At 46.8% G+C, this 16763-nt stretch overlaps 1 protein-coding gene across 12 annotated transcripts in view; it reads right to left on the bottom strand.

Annotated features, from left to right (window-relative positions):
• Agap1 (ArfGAP with GTPase domain, ankyrin repeat and PH domain 1) overlaps nucleotides 1–16763 on the bottom strand; it is a 436093-nt gene that overhangs the window by 127672 nt on the left and 291658 nt on the right. For 9 of the 12 annotated variants that reach the window (XM_029539053.1, XM_029539054.1, XM_021197519.2 and 6 more), the window contains one exon: nucleotides 797–955. The exons of the other annotated variants lie outside the window; for them this stretch is intronic. In XM_029539053.1, coding sequence (XP_029394913.1) covers nucleotides 797–955 — 159 coding nt within the window. The remainder of the gene's footprint in view (nucleotides 1–796; nucleotides 956–16763) is intronic. 12 annotated transcript variants of the gene reach the window in all.

Below are 16763 nucleotides of genomic sequence, written 5' to 3'. Positions count from 1 at the left end.
AGGGCAAGCGTCAGGCTGCAGCAGCTGGGGGCCCACAGGGAAGACCTCACGTGGAATCTTTTAATTAGAACAAATTATGCTAAAATGACTCTCAAAACCCTGTCTGACAGATTACATACAACAGTGGGAATTCCCTTAAATACCGGTGAACGGGCCACAGACAGAATGCCACAGGCAAAGCAAGCTGCAGCAGCCAGTGCACAGGGCACACTGCATAATTCATGCTGTCACACAAACATCAAAGGCAGTTTCCAGGGTGCCACATCTGTCCCCCAAGAAGCAGGCCACACTTGTCAAAAAAAAAAAAGTGGAAATCTAGGAGAGAGGACAGAGGGGTCCCCAGACCTTAGAAGCTACGCCAGGGACCCTGAAGACTGAGAGGCGGATGAATCGACTCAACAGTACAAAATACGTGCGGATAGTGAGATGCCAGCGATCCAGGGAGGGCAGAAGACTGGGATATAACATCTGACATCCCTTTACAACTGCACTATGTCCCTGTTACCTAACCACAGGTAAGACATCTGTCCCATCTGCAGCCTCTACTTTTAGATCTGACCAGTGAAGAAGATTTAAGGTCTGTGTCCTGAGCAGAGGACAGATGGATGATGGGATGTAGATGAGACAGGAGATCAAGGACAAAGTGCTCACAGGTGACTGGTGAGACATGCGTGCCACTGTCAGAGCAGCCCATGGCACCATGCTCCCAGTGGAGCATGGGCACCCTGGGCATTGAACCCAGCCCCTGGCTTTCACAGAGGACCTGGAGACGGCCGCAGTTTGTGCCCCCTCTTACCACTGCTGATGGCTGAGTTTGCAATGACTGTAGCGTCACTCCACTGGTCGGCACTGGAGACTGAGTAGGAGCGCTGGTGCATGCCATCGGGTCGGCTGTTGAAGGAGACCAGGCTGATGCCGCTTGCCATCTGAGACCCAGACGCACTAGTGACATTCCCTAGGAATAAACAAGTCAGGTGAACACCACGCCGGACTGCAGACCACAGAAGCCAGCATGACCTAGTCTGTGGGGCTTCACGCTGGCACAAGTACCTGACCCCTGCACGCCGCTGTCATCCTGTCTACTCCAGTAAGTCAAAGGAAGCCTCGTACAGCACAAGATCATGAAGAAAAGGGCACTGTGAACCCCAATGAGCAAGTGTGAAGAAAGACTGCTGGCAACTGCCCATAAATCCATCCGAAGACAAGTAGCCCTGCTATAATCTCTAAAGACAAGAGTATCAGTGAGAATAGAACGAGCCACCACAGGACAAAAGGAGGACCTCGAGAGGCTGGTCATGCCAACCTATCCACACAGACTCATCAACTGGGAGGCAACTGTCTGTTACCAGGGGACACTGCTCATAGGACAACTGTCCCTTATAATCAACACAGAGGCACCTCTGTGGAAACCCTTACTACTGACCTTGTAAAGGTTCTGAAGAACAAAAAAAGTCATCCAGTGGCTTCAGAGCTCACAGGGGCTGTGAAGGAAGATAGTTCTTTTGTAGGCACGATGATTTGAGTCAGTTGCTCAACATCAGAACACATGATTGCCTGGTCACACCAATTTTAGACTCAACAAAGGAATTACTTAGCTGCTTTTCTCTAAGGCTTAGCCATCATGTCCGTGGCTTGTGAATGGATCCGTTAGAGAAAGCCATGTGGCTCTTTGGAGATACTGTTTTATTTGATTTTTGATTTGTTTGTTTTTTTAAGGCAAGGTCTTTCTACATAGCCCTGACTGTGCAGGAACTCACTATGCAGAGCAGCTGACCAAACTCACAGAAGGCGTGCACTACCATGCCCTGCTACTGACTTCCTATTTTTCAACTTTCCTAGTGGTTCTGGTCCAGAACTGTCTCAGTGGAAGGTTTTCCTGAAGCAGGGCTTTAAGTGAGTGGCCCATCAGTAGTATCAGTAGTGCCAGTCTGGCCAAGCAGAGGCTTTAAAAATTAGGCTTCTGCTTTTGATAGATAAGGGGTAGGGCTGAAAGAATAAGAATTTGAATGCACCCGCACACACCTGTGAACATGAGCATGCACGTGTATACACACACACACACACACACCCTCAGTAACTTAGTTGTTTGGTAAGAGGCAGTGCGAAGCAGAACACCACAATGTGCTAAGTAAAGACTGCTGCTTATCTGTCCCATAGCTCTGACAGAAAACCTGAAGAAAGCAGCTTATGAGAAGTTGTTTGTGTTTGACTGACAGCTTGAGGGAACAATCCACTGGTCACACTGTAACCACAGCCAGGACCAGTGTTCAGCTGGGTCCTCCAGATTTCTTCAGCCTGGGGCTACAGATTGTGGAATGGTGCCACTTGCACTTAGGGTCCACTCTTCATTAACTAACACCCAATCTACTAATGTCCTCACGCACCTAGATGATCCTATAACCCGTCAAGCTGAGAATTCACACTAACATAAAGATGTCTCTCCATCAAAAACAGAAGCGCAACAGAACACCGGTTCTTTGCTCTTGTCTGAATTGAATGTGGTTTGAACCTCAGAAGGGAAACCACCTGTGTGAGTCCAGACCAGAACCCAGAAGTGACAGCAAAGTGAAGAGCCAAGGGCCACAGACCTTCCTGTTCACAGTGGCGTCCAGGGAACAGATGAGCAGGCCTGAGAGTGTCCAAGCTGCAGAGTCCCCGAAAACCTTACCCCTGCTTTCTAGATACCCAGGTTACATGAGTCTGAGTGGGCCTTCAAACTCTTAACTAAGACCAACATTCGACGTAGAAACTAGAGACACAACTACAAACTGCAAGCAAAGTTCTTCATCACAACAGACATATGGGCCAGGTGCCTGAAAGCTGTTTTGTGTCTATGTGGGGAGGGTTGGTTGGTATGTATGTGTGTTGGGTAGGGAGTGGGTATCCAAAGCCTCAGGGCCAGTCTCCCCCGAACTGTCATGTTCTGAAGGCACAGGAGCATCGAAAAACCCTGGAAAGAACACCAATATTCCAAGCGAGGCCCATATTCTGAGGAATGGTGCCATGAATTACAAGACCCTGCTCTTGCCTCACACCTCCCAGCAGCTGGGGAGGGGCTGCCGTTACCAAGGAGACATTACACACAGCTGCTGGGGATTCTTCACATGCCTCTTCTGAGGCCACCCTGAAGCTGCCTCTTGGTAAACTCATTCCCTTACTACAGAGGCGACACTTTCCCTCTGAGTGGGTGAGGGGGCTCCCTCCACAAGGACCAGAGCTGTGGCTCTGGTAGGCTGGGGCCTGCCTAGATGAGCTGTGCCCACTGCTCCTAGGGGCTCCAAGCAAGGAGAAGAGCAGGGCAGGGCTGTAAGGGAGGGAGGGCAGAGAGACTTGGGGAGTGAGATCTGAGGCCATTCTCAAATCCTATAACCCATGAAACTGAGAATTCACACTAACATAAAGATGTCTCTCCATCAAAAACAGAAGCCACATTGTATGCCATACAATATGTCACCCTGGTGCCATACGTCTACCCATCCAGGCCGTATTTACAGAAGTGTCAGCACAACTCCCCAGTGTCTCCCCTGGTTCACTCCCACTTCCATCCCATGAGGTCTCTGTAAGCAGAAGCTGTGGGATACGGCTGCTGTGATGGAAGAAGAGTCATGCAAGACTGTTGGGAGTGGTGGCGCACACGGATAGCTACAGTACCAAAGAGGTAGAGACAGGACAAGAGTGAGCTCCAGGCCAGACTGCACTACAAAGAGAGTTCCAGGCCAGCACAGGCTAGGAGGCTCCTTCTCAGAAGGATGGAGTGGGGGAGAGGAGTGTTACATGCCCCAGGGAATGAGAGGGGAAGACTCCTCTTTGGCCTTTGAGGTCCTCCGAGCCCATCGAGCCTATAGAGACTCATATCAATTAGCAACATGTCAAGATGATTCTGCCCACACATGCTTTATGCCCACAGGCCCAAATACCTTAGAAACCAAAAACAAGCTCAACCATCTTCTGATCCCGGATGACAATGCTCAACACCAGCCACTGCTTCCTTTGTCCATTCTCTAGCAACGAGGCTGTGATGGTGTCTTAGAGTTTGCATTGCTATGAAGAGACACCATGACCAAGGCAACTCTTATAAGGACAATATTTAATTGAGACTGGCTTACAGCTTCATAGGTTCAGACCATTATCATCAAGGCAGGAGCATGGCAGCATCCAGGCAGGCATGGTACAGGAGTAGCTGAGAGTTCTACATCTTCATCTAAAGACTGCTAGAAGACTGACTCCCATGTGATTAGGAGGGTCTCATTACCCAGCCCCACAGTGACACACCTACTCCAACAAGGCCACACCTCCTAAAAGTGCCACTCCCTGGGCTAAGCATATTCAAACCACAACAGATGGTTAGTTTTAATGCCATTTCGACAATCTAGAATCACCTGGGAAGGGAGTGTCAAGAAGATGGCCTGTGGGTACATCAATGGAGGACTGTCTTGGTTACTTTAATTGATGTGGGGAGGGCCAGCCTGGGAGTGGGTGGCTCCATTTCCTAGCTTTGGACCCTGGCCTGTAAGAGGAGAGTATGAAGTCTGCTGAGTGGTAAGGATGGGCTCATTTATCTCCCTCTGTGAACTCCTGCCTAGACTTCCCTGTGGTGATGGACTGGAAGCTGGAACTGTGAGCTAAGACAAGCCCTTTTTCCTTGAAGTTGCCTTTTGTCACGGCATTTTATCACTATGAAGAAACTCACAGGCATCCAAAGTTTTGACACTGTCATCAACAAAGACAGAACTGGGCAATCATGTTTTAATAAAGTAGATAAAATCGCGAAAAGCTTGTGGGACTTATGTTTGGGTGCATTTATAACTATCTTCAGTCCCGTGTGACCTGAAGGCTACAATCCCTTGCTGAAGGGTGGGCCTACAGGACAACCCACCTAACACTTCTGAAGCGGCTTTCCTGATAAGTCAAGGAAAGAGTTCCCAAGTCTTCATCACTGACTAGGAAAACAGGCCTTGGGGAGGAACTGCAAGCAGCTGATCTCACAGGAGCAGCGCAGACATTCAGATCTGAGATATAAGCTCAGGGTTGCCAGGGCTTTTCTCATGGTGGGATGCCAAAGTGCTGGAAAATGAAGGCAGATTTTCTTAAAGTGTACATGTTACAGACAGCATGTACATGGCGAGACTGTTCATGCATTCCTGGCTGCTCCTCTCCATTGCAAACCTCCTGCTGTTTGTCAAATGACATTTAAGCAGGAGCCAGATGTATTAAGATGCTGGGTTTGGCAGAGCTCACTTTCTTGAGCAGGAGGGAGCTTCCCGGGAGCCAAAGGAGACCTAGGTGCCCAAGGAGACCTGCATCCAGAAGGGCCCTAGCTATCCTAGCTGCCCTGAGAAAGCAGATACCCAGCAGCCTTCATCTACCCAGGTACCCCACGTCCCAGAGGCAAGACTAAGCTGACTGCAGTTATAAAGGTAGACTTCTGAGCTGTGTGCTTATTCCTGTGGCCTGGAGGAGTGGCCAGGAAGTGCTCATGGATAACATTTTTACTTATGCACAACAATTTTATACCCTAAGTAGAATTAAATTTGGAGATTTGATTTAAAAACAACCCATGGTTTGAGTTAGCAAAGGGTTCACAGCTGACAAAGGCATTTACTCTCTGATGACTTGAGTGTGATCCCACAGAAAGAGAGGAGAGACCTGACTCTCTCAAGTCGTCCTCTGATCATAAAATGTCTCCCCCACCAATAAATAAAAAATTAAGATTTATGGCTTCTGGCATCACTTGGCTAATGGGGCTGTCTGACAGCTGTGGTCCTGGCAGCATCACCTGACTTGTCTGGATGCAGCGGCCTTGCTGCCTTCTTAGCCCCTTGCCCACCAGTTCCTGCTCTTTTATGTCTCAGAGTTAAACAGTTTTCCAAATACAGAGGAAAATATCCCAGAAACCCAGCAGTTCCGATTTCCTCTGGGATTAAAGCTCTTTTTTTTTTCCTCCATATATACTAATTTATTCCATTTTAACATGAATTATGACTTGTACTGATTGTGACCCAATAAACCAGAAATGTTTTCTCTGTCGGGCATGGTGACATACACCCAGCATTCAGGGGCCAAAGGCAAGAGGTTGGCTGGCTGCAGGTTTGACACCAGTCTGGTCTACATCACAAGCTCCAAGCTATAAAACAAGACCCTGCCTCAAAACAATGACAGCACATTAAGGCAGATACCCTCAGAGGTGATGGAGGTGTGTATCTGTCTAATTGAAAACAAGAAAGGTATGAACACCAGCGATCTTTTCTATACTCATGTGCTGTGTCCAGAAGCCCATGGGCAGGCCCTGCCTTTAAACATAAATAAATATGGAGAGATGTTAGACCTGGAGGCAAACCACCATCCAAAGCTGCACACTACATATGGAAGTGCTGAGTCTGCCTATCAGGACCAAGATGCATCTCTAATATTCACATTTCTGGCTATTTCTATCCTTTCAGTAAGTCTGCCAGGTGAAGGAACAACCCTACAGCATTTAGGCTCACAGACGTATGCATGCTTAGTTAGCCTACTTATACAGCCTAGGGGATGGTGCTGCCCACAGTGGGATGGGCTCTCTTAAACGATAATCAAGACATCCCCCTCAGACATGCCTACAGGCCAATTTGATCTGGGGAATCCATCAGCTGAAACTCTCGCCTCTAGGCTATGCCATTACTGATTAGGGGAGTATCTAATGTTGTTTTTTTCCATACACCTGCAGACATGTAACACGTATTTCTATTTTTGTTTCCACGCAAACATTACTAATTGCCCAAATACTACTATCCCCCATGTAAAGTGCTCATGGGGAGTATCTAGCAGGACCTGCCTAGTACACCACATAAGGAACTTACACTTCTGCAAACATCTACACTACACACACAAGAAGTAGCTTTGCTTAAATACTTTTATTCTTCAAGCACTTGAGGGCTAGGACTCTCGTTGGGTGGCAATTCACTTCATGCTGGCAAGTTATTAATTAGGCCAAGAAGCAAAAGTCCTTATCTATGAAGGACTGTGAAGTCAGTCCTTATCTGACTGAGAGCTAAAAGACCTTGACCCCAACACCACTTAAGACAGAAGTGTGTATAAGCACTGTCTCAGACACCTTCAAAGCCAGGCTGAAGTACACCAGAGATGTGGTGGCTGGCTTTGCTCCCTATCATTAAGTTGAAGGGCTAGGGATCCTATACCTATCTAGTGCTAATGTTACACATTTAGTGAAATCTGTAACTACACCAGCTATGACCAGGGTATGTCCTGGGCTTCACTACCCAGTGTTAGAATATCGAGCGTGAGATGGTCAACAGGACTAAACTACAAACAAAATATGCCAGAATTTCTGCAAGACACAATCACAGCCCCAGCTGAAGCTGCCAGCCCCCAGAAAGCCATGTCAATCCACAGCTTAAGGAATTCCCAGCATTAAAGTCTAGGGTAGGTCTCAGCTGAAGAGCAACCTCCTAAAAGATACTTTGTCAGATAGCATTTTGTTGGTATGCCTGGGAAGGTGACATAAGGTTGGGATCTTCGGAGGAGTCTGAAGCCCCACACCAGAAGCCATATGAGGTCTCCTCCTTGATAGGATGGAAGAGGGGCCTGGGGTGGGTTCTGATACAGTCACAGACAAGGGCCTTGAAAGGAAGTGTCTACTCGCTGAGACCAAGTGGCCACTGGACTCTTCTGGGGCTGAGTCTGCTGGAACAAGGCCATCTGCCTCTTTTCCTCCTGCACCCTGACACTCTTGTGGCCTCACTGCACTCTTGAGCCCTACTAGCCACCATGGGCAGGCAGCTTTCTGTGGACCTTGGTTTTCCTTAAATCTCGTGGATGTGACTACTAATACCTTGTTTTATGCCTTTTTTCCAAGAGTGTCTGCAGAGCAAACTGATGACAGGGACAGTGTATTCCCCAGAGAAGGGGAGAACTTTCTACCACCTGGGGTAACTAATATCAGTTTCTACGGCAAAAGTAGGGGTGTCTGGCTTGCCTCCCCCTCCCCCACTATGGACGACTGTCCTGAGTTTAGGGTTAGCATGTTATGTGCCATGCCATCTTGAGATAATTGGGCTTAGGGTGGTGACAATGGTGACCTGGCTTCTGCTGCTTCTGGGATGGGCTGTAAATTGTTCTTGCCCATGAATCATATCAGCCATGTAACCAGTTGGAACAGAGGAGGGTACTCCTGTGTCTTTCTTGCCCTGATTCCTTGTCTTAAATGCCTTGTCTTGTCACACTCAGGTCCTGTGCACCAGGCATGGACATATTCAGTAAATCTGTAATCTAATTTACCCCAAGGAGTCAGAGGACCCCAGGGTTCCTCCCCCATTCAGGCACAGAGACACAGAAGCCTTCAGAGAGACTGAGGGGCAGAGGGCTCCCCCTGCTGGAAGGACTCGGAAGACCTCCCTTGGAACACTGCAACATTGAGTTTAGACTCTGGAGTCACACTACTTCTGGACAAATGGAGGATGAGCGGAGCCCACTGTGCTCTCACAGGGCAACCTCACTGACCTGTGTTAGCACAGAGCTCCAGAGAGTGTTCGAGTCTGGTTCACTTCTCTTTAAATATTTTCCCTCTTCGTTCATCCCTCCCCAACCAGGTATATGCCCAGATAGGTTCAATCGCACCTTCCCAAATGCAAAATGCAGATGTTCACTGCGGTTGCTCTTCATAGTCTTACCCTGGATGTTAGCAGCTGTACCCACTTTCCAAGGACATACCACAGCAACCATCACCCGTATACCACCGAGAATGGAGGAGCCACTGACCAATGGTGGGAGGGTGAACAACACACAGACCATGGGACAGGTGGTAGCAAGGAGGACCACTCAGGCTGTAAGGACTTGGCTCAAGGGGCATGTCACATCCTTGGAATGCTAAGTCACAAGCACCCTTGTGTGCGCTGAAGGTAGCAACGGGGGGGGGGGGGGGGGGGTTCAGGGCTGCCAGCAACGACCACCTGCATTCAGCTATAGCTCAGAATATTTTACTTCCTTTAAACACTTTTTAATAACCGAATGTTGGTGTGTGTAGGTACATCCCTGCCCTAGTGTGGAGCTCACAGAACATGTTTGGAGAGTTGTTTCTCTTCTTTCACCATATGGGTCCATGGAATCAAACTCAGGTTGTCCGTCATGTGGCAGGTGCTTTTATTCACTGAATCACCTCCCCAGCTTGGGTTTTGCACTTTTTACACAAATACTGTATTGGTCACATCTACCCTCCCCACAAAGTTAAAAACAAAACAAAACAAAAAACGCTGCCCTGCTGGCTTGTGACTACAGATGCCGCTTCAAAAGCAAGCACTGGGCTAGGCAGAGACAACTTCCCAGCAGAGAGTCCCAGGGCATGACCCTGCTCTGCGCAGCCTGGGGCGCTGACTTCTCAATAAGGTTCCTGAAGCACCAACTTAGCTTTTCATCTGGGAACTTCCTCCCAAATAGGACCAAGAAACTCAGGGGTCAGTCAGCTACCTGGCCGGCTCAGGGCTCAGGGAGGGCGTTTCCTGGAAAACCCCCTTCCAGGATCAGCTGGTGCGGCCTGAGTAGCAGGGGGCGGCCACATTACCATGCTAATCCGAGCCCCCGCGCCTCCTCCTTGATATGGATATGTGCCTGTGCTTAGCTGCTCTCCTGATGAGCACAAGCTTCCCCGTATCAAAAGCCCTGATATTCTCTCCAAAGAATCATTTTCCTTGTACTCACCTCCCTAAAGTGTAAGAGTTGATTTGAAAAGATACTTACCTCCACCATATGCTATTTTTCTTTAAACAATTTGCATTTCAAAGTGAATATGGCATCTATATCTGAATGAGCATCAGTATGTTGCCTGAACTGATCTCAAATGAGCATGAAAAAGATGCTGCTTTGCTATTGAACGAAGATGTTTTCATCCCCCAAATGACATCAAAGACAGACTCCCTCTTTTAAGCTGTAAGCTTAGTACATTAAAAATAGACTGCTCTGATTAAAAAAAAAAAGTACAACCTCTGAGAAGATGGCTTTCTACAGCGTTCAAGTGCACATTCATCAACAATCACCCCTTTAAAAGACATTTTCATTACCTATTCTGTTTCCCGGCTAGCTTCACAAACAGGTTGCAACTTTATCAAAGAATTTAACTAAAGGGGGTGTGCAAAAAAAAAAAAAAACCAAAAACAAACAAACAAACAAAAAACAAAAAACGACCCCCCAAATCCTTGGCTTTGGCTTACTGGTTAAATAAGAATGCAAGAATTAATTGCTTCAGTTACTGAAGAGATGGCCACACATTTCCATGCATGCTGGGTGAGAATGAGGCTGGAAAGGCTCCCGTGAGCACCAAGCCTGAAGCAGTCATCGCAGAATTCTAACTTTAAAAACCCAAACCCCAAACTGTAACTCCACAGTATAATGGAAAAGAACCATTTCTCTACTGGGGCCTTCACTCAGAGACAACACCTCAGGTCCAGGCTCCCAAAGCTGACTCGGAGCATGTAGGAAGATGGAGTCCCTGCAATCACCGCTGGACGACAGAGGCTATTCCAACGGTCACAGCACTGCAAGCTAGGCCTTCACCATCTGCTCTGTCCTCTAATTACAAGCCGAAAAGAATATAACTCATGACGCTCCCATAAAAAGTGAGATACAAATGATTTAAGTGCCTGTGAGGGAGGCTGTTTGCTCTAGTATTTGCATTGGAAAGCTGCCCTCCTTTTGGCAACCAGAATTTCTGTCCAAGAGAGTTGTTTTCCCCAAGGTTGCATCCACAGTCTTCTCTTCAGGTGTGAGAGCCCTGGCCCTGCATGCTCCGGCTCCCCTGCATGCTCCGGCTCCCCTGCATGCTACAGCTCCTGTTTTGTAGACAGGTGCAGTTCAACAAGCTCACTACTGAGACAAAGCTGAGATTATTCGCTGTAGGGTACATCTTCCTGTTACTACACTTTTCCAGTCTAGACCTTGGGGCAGTAAAACATATCTGATTAACTAAATTCTCAGGATGACCACACTCAAAGTCAAAAGCCTAGAATAAGAGAAGCTGAGATGTTCCCTAAAATGTGCAAATGGCTATTCCTAGTCTGATTTCTCTCTAGTTATGGTGCCAAAGGAAAATAACGAAAGCTTATTTTGTTGCATAAATTCCTTAAAACCTATTTTGCCAAATGAGTACTGTGGGTTAAGTCCATCAGCATCACGGCAATAGGTCAGCATTTGATTAGCCACATGTAGATGTTTTCCTTAGCCATCACCATAGAAAAGATATTTTGCTCTACATCCTTAAAAAAAAAACAACCCTATGGTGTGCATGTGTGTAAACACACATGTGACGGTCAGAAGACATTTTGTGGGAATTGGTTCCCACTTTTACCACGTGGGTCCCAGAACTGAACTTAGGCTGTCGGGGTTGGGGGTAAGCACTGTGATCTGCAGAGCCCTCTTGTTGGCTCTGTGATGCAGCTTTGGCAGGAACTGTTTCCTGACACTGTCACACAACCATTATCTTATTTTGAGACCCAGAACTCGAGCTTGTTGATTCAATGTAGGCAACTGGCATTACCGACTTGCAGGTCGTTCTCGCCGTTCCCTCGGTTTCCCATGGTTAGACAACACTCTGATAGACAACTTACACTTTTGGGCTTTCCTAGGATAACTCCTCAGAGGGGTCGGGGTCAGGGTTGCAGTGAGTGGTGTAGATCCACATTTTAGATCATTTTCTTAACGATCCCCCAAAAAGGACTGCCAATATTAGAACAATGCAGACTGCAGTGTGAGAAACAGATAAAATGAACGTGATAAGGCCAGCAATAAACAAGGAAATGATCAGATTATGCACAGTACCCCGCGGCCAGTCGAGCCTCTGATCACCTTGGGAGTTGGCAACCTCATTGACAGTGGGTTCTCCTTTCCTCTAGAGTTTATTTACTTAGTTTTTAGTAAAAGCTTAAAAGCAGCCAATTCTCTAGCATCAGGAGGGTCTGCATGTGCTCCTTGCTGGTCTGGGGGTATTCTCCTAGTCCGGGTGGCACCTATGCTTGCTTTACCTTCATGTGAGCTCATTCACTCACCCAGTGATGTCACCGAATATACTGGCCTGGGAGGAACTTAGCACTGGGGAAAACTGTGCTGTCATGCCAGAGGTGCAGCTTCTAAAAGGGGACTAGAGAAGAGAGGAGGACCACGTGTGTGGGACACAGGAGGAGCTAGGACTGCAGCAAAGCTGCTAGCACCCCATCCCTAGCAGCTAGCCTTCCTCGGATGGATGGATGGATGGATGGATGGATCAGAGCTTCGCACAGCTCAGGAGCCGGTGCTGAGCATCTTGGCTGAGTTTCCATCTAACTAAGAGATGTGATTTGGAAATACGCGTGCATTCCCAAGGCAAAGCCTTATAAGCCCTCTTCCATTTTTGCCAATTTTCATCTGCTTACCGGCACCTGCTGGAAAAATAATGTGGGTGCTCGAGGGAAACCATCACGAAGCTCAATTGCTTGGCGGCAAGCAACCCACCTCAGGAGCAAGTAACATGACCAAATGTACATGCAGGGATAAAGTCATTACACAAAAGGGTGTTAAAACCTGGGCATACAGCCACAGTCAGAAAAGTAGTTTTACAAAACTTCCCCGGGTATTTATACCTGGTCCTTCTTATTTGGCTCAACTTCCAAAGAACCAAATGTTCAGTCTCAAGTGCCATGCCTAAGTGTTCTTTTAAATATATATATATATATATATATATATATATATATATATATATATATATATATATATATATGTGTGTGTGTGTGTGTGTGTGTGTGTGTGTGTGTGTGTGTTTGTGCTGTGTATACATATTCACATATATACACATATGTATTAACACATACAATTTCTTTTTTTTTTTTGGTTTTTCGAGACAGGGTTTCTCTGTATAGCCCTGGCTGTCCTGGAACTCACTTTGTAGACCAGGCTGGCCTTGAACTCAGAAATCTGCCTGCCTCTGCCTGGGATCGAAGGCGTGCGCCACCACAACCGGCTCATACAAATATTTTTTTGCTTACATGTATGCCCACCACATGCATGTAGCACCTGCAGCAACCAGAAGAGGGCATCAGAAGCCTTGGAACTGGAGTTACAGATGACTGTGTGTTGGCATGCAGGGGTGCTAGGACCAAGACCTGGGTCCTCTGTAAGAGCAGTAGAGTGTCCTTAACCCCTGAGTCGTCTCTCCAGCGCCCTTTAAAGCATTCTTTTTTTTTTTTTTTATTCTTTCATTTTTTATTGGATATATTCTTTTTTTTTCTCTCTTATTCGACCGTTTTTTTCTTTTTTATTATTATTTTCTTTATTTACATTTCAAATGCTATCCCGAAAGTTTCCCATACCCCTCCCTAAAGCATTCTTTTTTCCTTTATGTGATCAGTGCAACATGTGTCTTTTGCTCAAAATATACTTTGAGTTTACAGTACTTTTTTGAGGGGACTTGGCTATTGTCCCTCTAAGGGAAGGCCATGGTGGTCCAGTGGTTTTTACCATCCCCCCATCCCCCCCTCTATTCTTGTAGCACACACCTTATACCTAATGACGACACAGGCAGTACGGAGCAGTTACGAATACTTGGGGTTAGCAGTAGCACAGGAATTAAGGCGCTTGTGGGTTTTTTCCCACGCTCTAGCTGTATTTCAGAACGATAAAACTGTCTGCATGATGGGTCAATATAGAGCGACCAGCCAGCAGAATGGGAGATGGCAAAGTATCAGATGACTCCGAGTGACTGTCCTGTGCCAGTGGGGGGAGGTAGGCAGATCGAACACGCAACACCCCTGAGCCTCTCTCCAGCCAGTGCTGAGGTCTATACACTGGCCTTTCCTTCTAGAAGGCTGCTGGGGCAGCAGCTGGGACCATGGCTTCTGCCTGTCCCGGGCTTGTTTCCCATGGCTTCTGCCTGCCCCAGGCTTGTCTCCCTGGTATGTTCTATGGTTTTATTAGAGAAAGCACAGAGTCCATGCTCTGGAGGTAAAAAGTTTCTAGGACCACTTTAATTTACTTGCAGGCTTACAGGTTACTATAGAAACCAGTAGTTCAGGACCACAACATCCTTTGTACACCTTGCATGGAAATCCTAGAGAATTGGGTTGCTTTGCCAGAACTTACACAAAATAACACTTTTATTGACAGTTCAAGTTTCTGGGAAAAAAATCTTCCTAAATTGGAAGCATAATCTCATTTTGAATTGCATCCCAACAGTCTACAGCAGAAAATATGTTATTCGGAAGAAACTAAAAATGTCCTCTTCTTCATATTTATTACTTGTTACATCATGAAAAAAAAGAACCATCACTAAACAATTATTTTTGTCAAAATTTAATTACTGAATACCCATTACAACTTATTTTAATAAATCTGGCTTCCAGAAGCCAGGTATCATGATAATTGATTTTTTTTTTTTGAAAGGAAAATAATTTCTAATCAGTAGCTTCAGGTGACACGTGTTCGTGCATTCCTCTGAAGGGTGTTTAGCAGAAGTGCCCATTTCTGTATCAGAGGGTAGAATGTTGTAACCAAAGTCCAAAGCATGGGGATTTGTGGGTGGGAAAGGAGGGCTAGGGCAAGCCCAGCTCAAGGACCTCGGGCCTAGTGCTGTTGTACAAACAGGCAGGGGACCAGCGAACCCGTGCTGCCCACCCATACTCTGGAGTTATTAAAATGTTTTCTAGACCATTTGAAACTAAACAAAGAAAAACTTTGTCTCTCTGACACAACAACGGATCTCATTTGGACGCTGTGTTATTATTTTTTTTCTTTAATAGCTATTACCACTGTAACAGCAGCTTAGCGACTCCGTCTGCAGCGTGAGCAGTTTTGATAAACAGCCTCTGCGGGCCACACAACGGGGATAATGTATCCTTAAGTACCGCCAATGAGCTGCCATTCTGCACAGCCAATTACTTCTGTGCGTCTGTCACTCAAAGGAAAAATGACTGAGCCCATTAGATCAAACCTTTGTCACTGTTCCTAATGCACTCTTAGGCCTCATTAATCTCCGGGAGCAGCAACAGAGCCGCCGGTGCCTCTCCGCCTCCCCCGAACAGGCCCACGTGAAGCCTCTCATGTCTCCCCCAAGTGCGCGCGTTAATCAAGCTCTCCTTATTGCCCCGGTCCCTGTCACGGCGGAGAGCGCTCCCTCTTAAATGCTCTCATTATGACCCATCCTTAGAGCCGGCTAAGTGGAAAAAAAGAGAGAGGGAGAGAGGGAGGAAGAGGACGGGAGAGAAAGAGAAGAGACCAAGTCCAATCCCATTAATATTCATGACAATAATTAGTATTCTAGGTCACTGAATATTCATGCTATTAGTTTGGTTTTTTTATGGGTTTTCTGGATGTCCTGATTGCTGAAGTGTGGAGAAAACAGCATGGCTGAGAATGTCGATGTCAACGGCAGTTCAATACTCCAAACACATTCCCCGTCCACCCTCCCCCACCCACCGTACTCAGAGCATCATCAGCTCAGCCCTCCTGCGGGCTGGCCTGCCTCCAACTGCTGGGGACCTCAAGTGGGGGAGGCGGAGGAAAAGGGGTAAGGGTTCCTCTTACAGAGGTCGAGGTGCCAACCTGGGTAGAATGAAAAAAAAAAAAAAAAAAAACCAAACCTATAATTGCAGAAACCCAACAAAGACACATGCTACGAGGACAGGAAGATAAGATGTGGTCCCAGAACAAAGATGTCAAAGCCAGAAGACATGGACAAATTGATGTCAAGGTACCGAAAGGGGAGAGGTCTTCATGGAGATCCCAAAGAACACTTCCCAGGCCACCTAGCAAGGCCACCTAAGTAAGTATTTAGTGGGGGACAGGGTCTAGATATGTCATCTGTCCACTAGCAGGTACTTGAAAGGCAAACTCAAAAACATCATTCAGCCACCCTTCCCCCACCCCACCTTGTCAGGAACCAATGATAAGGCCCTGGAGGTCACAGAGGCCAAGAGCACAGGGGTTAGAGTCAGCTGAGGCAGAGACACAGATCTGCACTGGAGGGCGGGGATGGGGCCCAGTGTTACATTTCTGATTCCAGAGTGGCTACTCTTAGCCATAAGCTTCTCTATTTTGTATAGAGACATCAGATAACCCCAGGGCTGATACAATTTTATCTAGGTCACATGTGTGTAGATAGATTTACTAAACCAGGTTAGCTAAAACTCATTAAAGAAAACATGTAAGGGTATTTCAAGTCTTCCTTTGGATAGATTTTAGGAATTAAACTTGGGGAGACTCTGAAAATGCACCCACTGATAAATTCCTGGTTACCATGGCAACTCAGGGTTCCTCCCATAAGCTCCCTGCTAAAGGAACAGAAGTGAAGCTTCCCCTGGGCATCCTGAGGGAAGCCACCTCAGAAGAGGGAGAGATGTGTCATGGAAGGGTTTTCAGCCAAATGTGAATACTTTTTTTTTTCTAGATGCTTCCATTTTACCATTTATTTTTGCTAGAGTAGGTCCTTACGTTTTTGTTGTTGTTGTTCCCCCCAAAACATATTCAGACAGAAATATTCTCTCTCTCCAACTAATGACATTGGTAGCCAACCAATGACTTTTTAAAAATTATTATTTCTGTTCTTACTGGCTGTCAATAATCAAGCTCAGAGTTGGCTTCTAGAGGTCAGGGTTATCTGTTCTGAGAAGGGCGCGCTCACTCTGTCCCCAGCATCCTGCATGGGCACTGCTGTTACAACCTGGGTTTCTCAGGTCAGAACTGCTCTCCTAGCTGAGGCATCTGTTACCTTTTTTGTTTGGTTTGCAAAGTTTTCTCTTCCATCCAACTCAGAG

Source organism: Mus pahari, chromosome 5 (genome assembly GCF_900095145.1).
Source record: "Mus pahari chromosome 5, PAHARI_EIJ_v1.1, whole genome shotgun sequence".
Classification (NCBI taxonomy): Eukaryota; Metazoa; Chordata; class Mammalia; order Rodentia; family Muridae; genus Mus; species Mus pahari.
Note: the sequence above shows the minus strand (reverse complement) of the source record. Positions and strands in the feature narration are given on the sequence as shown.